This window comes from Bidens hawaiensis, unplaced genomic scaffold (assembly GCF_021521415.1).
Source record: "Bidens hawaiensis isolate Kalapana, Puna unplaced genomic scaffold, B.hawaiensis_p1.1 tig00027530_1, whole genome shotgun sequence".
NCBI classification, from domain to species: Eukaryota; Viridiplantae; Streptophyta; class Magnoliopsida; order Asterales; family Asteraceae; genus Bidens; species Bidens hawaiensis.
In genome coordinates, this window is record NW_027494454.1 from 62,722 (window position 1) to 68,781 (window position 6,060).

At 35.9% G+C, this 6,060-nt stretch overlaps 1 protein-coding gene across 1 annotated transcript; it reads right to left on the minus strand.

Moving 5' to 3' along the window:
- Nucleotides 1-1,304: 1,304 nt before the first annotated feature.
- On the minus strand, nt 1,305-6,060 carry LOC143575514 (ACT domain-containing protein ACR3-like). The gene is made up of 7 exons (XM_077059867.1): nt 5,935-6,060; nt 5,795-5,840; nt 5,288-5,402; nt 5,034-5,101; nt 3,056-3,673; nt 2,696-2,800; nt 1,305-1,773 (listed from the first exon to the last, which is right to left on the minus strand). Exons 1-7 carry the CDS (start codon nt 6,003-6,005, stop codon nt 1,450-1,452), a joined length of 1,347 nt encoding a protein of 448 aa, XP_076915982.1. The 5' UTR covers nt 6,006-6,060; the 3' UTR covers nt 1,305-1,449.

Genomic DNA, 6,060 nt, shown 5'->3' on the forward strand with positions numbered 1-6,060 from the left:
AAGAATCTTCGATTTATTTACAAATATCTGATCTTGAACAAGGGAAAACGAATTAGGAATGGTATTTTAGTTGTATGATGTTTACTTGGACCTTAATTCACTCTAACATGCCTAAAATAAACGATTTTATACCTTAAACGAACTAGAAAACGAACTAAGGCTTAAACGATCTGTGCAGGTACCCCGTCGCACCGTGCGGCCACCTAGGGTGGTCCCGTCGCGCAGCGCCTTGGGCCACAGTGGGGAAAGTTTCATTTTTTGCATTTTTAGTCCCTGTAGGTTGATATTTGGTCAATTATTGAGCTTTTTATGTTTTAAATAAGAATTTAGACATTATATAAAGTGTGAGGGGTATAAATTGAACATTAGAAACTTAAATATATTATTTTTGTTTAATAATGAAAATCTAAATTATTCCTGGTCGGTTTAAACGTAAACGAAAAATCCGAGATGTTACAGCCACTAAATGTAAGGAGACGGTTTTCTAATCGGGTGGGAGACTAAGATTTTTATCGTCATCTAATAAAAATATTGTCATCCCTAATTGTAACTCACATGCTTGTATATTCAAGTGGGGTTCATGATGTAGGTAGCTCGCTCGCTCGAATGTGACATTTTTGAGTTTTGAGATTTTTGAATATGTAGTGATCTTAACCCACTCTTCATATAATGCGTTGATTTGAGCAAAAGTAATTTAAAAATGGGCCTATTTGGGTCACTTCAAGTTCAACGGGTTGATTTGGATCTATTCAAATTAGTCAACAGGTCAAAATGAACAAGTATACTATACATTTAGATATGCTAACTCAAAAAAAGGTCCAAATGCATTAACACCACTCATGACTATTGTTTGTCTCCAACACCACCACCGGTGCCACATTCGCCACCCCACCACCGATGCCACCATCATGACCACCACTCTACCACTGACATGCCCACTAGTCCACTACCACCGAAACACCCATTGCTGCTGTGCCTCCTTCCCCAACACCATAGCCACCTTCACGGTCACGACTAGCTGCTATGAAAAAATATAGCGGGTGAACTTATTTAGGTGTTTTTATTTTTTTTTCTAAAACGACTCATTTCAACCCAACTCCATTGTGACCACAAGCGTTTTGACTGAACCAAATTGACACTCTTCTAAAACAGCTATTTTGACCCAAAATCATATTGCTCCGAACCTGGCATCCGAACCTGCCCAACCCGCCTGGTTTGCCAGGGTTAGATTTTCATAATTTGAAACTAATGATAACTATAAAAAACAAATAAAGCTCAAGTTAAGGAGTTTAATACATTACCAAAACCAAACAAGAGTAACATAGTTTACACAAAAGGGAGACAATATACAAGATGGCATTGTTCACAAGCTATATATTGTATGCCAAATATTATTATCATTATTATTATTCTATACAAATATGAAACACATAATCCATCAACAAAGTGTCAAGAAGGCAAAAAGCGTTCAAATAAGCTCCCAAACGAAAAGCTAGGTTTATTACTTGCCTGGGACGGGGTCGAGTTTGAAGTCGAAGGAGATCTCTTAACGTTAAGCATCATTGTGTGCCCGATTTCCTTTCTGAGCCGTTCAATAGTTTTCATGTCTACTGGATTCCCAGAAGCATCTCTTACATAGAATATGTTCACGGCTTGTTCCCCGACTGTTGTAACGCCCGCTCTCGACACTGACAGCCCATTTTCCCGCAGGACTCGTGTTACTTCTGAAAGCAGTCCGACACGGTCTTTTGCACATAGCTCTAGGCTAAGACCCTTTATCATCAATGTCACCCGCGAGGTTATTGCAAAATAAATAGTTAAGACGAGTTACAAAATCTATGCTGTTATAGTAATAATAATACAACTTCTTTTTGATCATTCAATTTAAATGGTCATATACATCTATTTTAATACAATAATGTTGTGTGTTATCTGAAATGGGTCAAATCAAAACAATTTACTAAAAGAGTAATGGGCAAAAAGTCGCACCGAGTTTACTTTTAATGTATACAACATCTCAAACCCGCGTTACTGAAGGATTTAGAATATTACTGCAATCATAATTAACATGTAATTATTTATAAAAATATTTTAAAATTGACTAGAAAATGCTAGCAGGTCAGCAAATCCTGACTAGGGGTGCCAAACGGGCCGTGTTCGCGTGTTGGCAAGTCCAACCCGCCACGAACCCGAAATTGGATACGAACCAGAACTTGATCTACACCCGAAAAGCGTGCTAGACACGCGAACCTGAACACAAAACGCGGGTTGACCCACAGACGACTCCTTTGACCTGAAAGTTTATTATTTTTTATTGTATTCACATATTAAATACTTTTAATTTACATTTTTACAGCAAAAATATACAACTTTATATAAAACAATTACATTTTAATTATAAAATCTTTCGTCAATTTTCTTATTTATATTAAATTTTGGCATAAGGTCCACAACCACTTTAATTTATTACATAAAACATTAAAAAAATAAATGGGTTAAACGGTCAATATGAGAAGCCACCGGCTTAACCCGAACACGACCTGTTTAGCTAAAAGGGTTTGCAACCCGAAACTAACCCAAACCCGTTTACAGTTTATACCAAACCCAAACCGCTGAATTTCCTGTTATATGTATATATATTATATATATACACATACACACACAAACATGAGGCCAATAGTATAACATTGCTTACCTCGCTTACTCTTCGCAGAATTGCAGCCTCAAGACACCTAATAACCCTTTCCTCCTCCCCTTCAGTGTTGACAGGAGAGCCATCCGCGTGACGGATATAATACTCCTATAAACATAAAAAAACACACCCCAATAAATTTCAACACTACATGAAAAATTTACAAAAAAACTATATTTCAATTTTCAATAGAAGATCACAATAATGCTGCAAGGAGTGAACTCCTAACTCACAAGGAGATCAATCAATCAATCAATCAAATAATATTGATTGATTGACAAGGAGATATCAAATAATATTCAATCACCTTCAAAAGAAAGCAGACAAGTTTCAAACAAACAAACATATGAAACACATGCATACCTGTGTTGCATAGGGGCTATCGGATGATATTGTAGCATGAAAAACAACATACTGCATATCTGTGAGTGTGCAAACAATATCAAACATAAGTTTGGGCCGATCTCTGCACCTCACAGTCACCACCGAGTAATCCTTCTCCAAACACCGGTCGATTGAAATCTTTAAATCCAGAAAACCAGCACAATCAGCCTCAGAAGTCAACCCTTTGACTTCATAATCCATTTCAGCAAACAACATCTGGTGTAACCGCCGGTCAATGTGAGTCAAACCCATTGAGAAATTAGTATGAGCTGCCACTTTATCATCATCATCTCCACACACTCGGAGAATATGCTTGAGTTGTTCTTCCATAGCGGATAAACGTGCAGGATCATGTGAAGCAGTGGTATCATCGTTTAAGTAAACAACACAGGCGATTCTTCTGTTGTGTGTCCAGACTTCACCGGCTGCCACGTTGAATTGTTGGTTTGCAATTACAGCTGAGATCTCGGATAACAGACCGGGACGGTCTCTTCCTACAAGCTCAATGGCAGTGCAGTCGCCCATTGAGTGCACCCCAACCCGTTTTGCGGACCATGACTTGGTTTCGCTTGCAGTGTGGCCTTTCGGGCCCAGAGCCTAATAACAAAAAGTCACATCAGAAGTATAATACTACGCTTGCTAAAGGGGTTGTGTTCGTGGGTCGAAGCCAGAACCTGGAAACTTTACACGGACCCGAAAATTGTGTCACATGAACACATCACGTGCATTTCGCAGGTTAACATCAACATGGCCCGTTTAACCAGAAAAGAATAATATATAACTTTTTTGCATACACTTTAAAATTTAAATATTTTTTCTGAAGCAATTATGTTTAAACAATGGCATGCCATTTTTGAACTTAAATTTTGCTAATTTATTACATGCACATGTTCATATTACATATTTTATGTAACTTTACAAGTTGAATTTATTTCATTTTTTCATACATCAGTGCACTTCTCAGTTATCTTTACCGGGAAAATTCGGTTGGTAGAGGAGATGTACTACGAAAAATATTTATGGATTTTCAAGTTTTCAACTTTGCATGTCTCCGGAGAAACAAATTAACCAAAAAATACTTAAAATAAGGAGATAGTAAAGGACAAAAGGGCAGAGATGAAAGAAAGATTTAATATGAACATGTACTTTATATTTTTAAAATTAATTAACTTGAGCAACATAAAAAAGATATTAGATGCAAAGGCTACTATTATTCTCAACATATTAAAGGTTTTTAATCAAAGCATATTACACACACACACACACACACACACATATATATATATAGAGAGAGAGAGAGAGAGATAGAGAGAGTTGAAAGGAATTGCTTGTAAAGATTCTTCACTAATATATATATATATATATATATATATAGAGAGAGAGAGAGAGAGAGCATTATAAAGTTATTCCTATTAGACCATAGTGACATTAGTAATAATTCCTAAGAAAGAATCTTCTATCTTTTCATACAACCAACCCTTTCATTGTCAAATAGTAGAGCTAAAAGAAGATCCTCTCATTTTAAAATAACCAAATAAGATGGCGTTTACTAGAACAATAAGATTTTTTTTAATCTTAAGGTTGGAGTTTTAGCATTGTACTCATGACAGTATGACACTGCTACTTCATTTCTGCATTGGCCCATTCTAGTTTACAGAACACTCAATTTGAAATGTCCCTGCAGTCTGTTTGCTTAAAAAAATGGATGAAACAAGTCTGTTCAAAACAGGTGATCTTTTAATAAGGGTCGGTCGGGTTAACGTTAGGTCATTTTCTACCAAGTCTTCAAAGTTTACCCCTTTGACTCGTTGGATATCAAATTCCATCCAAATCAACCAATCAGAAAACATTAGTAAACGTGCAGGACGTTTTTGTGGATATCAAGTTCTACTAAATAAGTAAATATGGCAAACTGAAAGATTTAGATACAAATATGTAAGCTGATCAAGAGACATACCTTTTCTATGTATTCAATCGTCGTATTGTCAGTTATCTTATTTCCTTGTTGGTCGGTCACATGAAACACTGCAAAAGAATAACAGGAAAAACAACCAAGTTAAAGAAGCAATTTAGGCAAGAGATGAAACATTAGATAATATGATAAATTTGAAAAAAAGTGTGATGCAACTTAATGGTTTATGAAAAAAAAGATAATGAAAGTAAGGTAACTTTTTATCCATGTTCAAGTTTCATTCTAAAATGTGCGCATACCATCCATGAACCAACCACCATCAGAGGAAATGTACGCTTTAGTAATAATAAGATCAAGGTCTGCAAGGATTTGGACCACTTCCAGTAATATTCCTGGTTTGTTTACACTGTCAACCTGAGGAAAAAATAAACAAAAATCCATCTAGTGAGATTCGTGTTTCTTGAAAACGACATAAAGATGTAATAAGACCGTTAAGGCCATTGGTGTGTTGTATTATTTCACGAATATAGTCATTTTTACTCTTAGATCATTCAATGTTTGTGACAAGAAATATTAAAGGTATGTTATCATCATGTAACTATATAATGCGCGTAACATTATAATATTTCGTACTTTCAATATAGACAGTACCCTGATATCAACCACAGTAGACAAAGTTGCTATATAATCTCCCTCTTGGTCAAAACTGATTGTTTAATACTTATTAACGAATCTTATTTAGTTATTTATTGTGAAACTCAGTTCTGCTGCATTTAGAACACCTAATAAATGAGCCACAAGATTACCTTAACTAAAGTACACTCTCGACAACCATCATTATCAACAGAAACCCTGCATACACAGAGCAAGTGCGAGTAGAATCAGATAACTTAGAATCAAGACATCATATGTTTCTCGTTTTTATACAAAAGAAATGAGAGCAAACCTTGGAGGGTTTATTCTTATGCTTAAGCTCTCGTAGTCAGGGTCAAAGTAAGGCAATCCTCCCGGGGCCATTAATGAGGGTGTAATTTATGGAGATATCACCCTCTTTGCGAATATAATGCTTGTA

Excerpts from the sequence above, each read along its gene's own strand:
- LOC143575514 (XM_077059867.1), bottom strand. The coding sequence starts at position 6,005 with ATGGCCCCGGGAGGATTGCCTTACTTTGACCCTGACTACGAGAGCTTA. Across the intron at positions 5,102-5,287 it reads TGGTGGTTGGTTCATGGATG|TGTTTCATGTGACCGACCAA; the intron begins GTATGCGCACAT and ends ATTCTTTTGCAG. Across the intron at positions 3,674-5,033 it reads CGATTGAATACATAGAAAAG|GCTCTGGGCCCGAAAGGCCA; the intron begins GTATGTCTCTTG and ends TTTTGTTATTAG.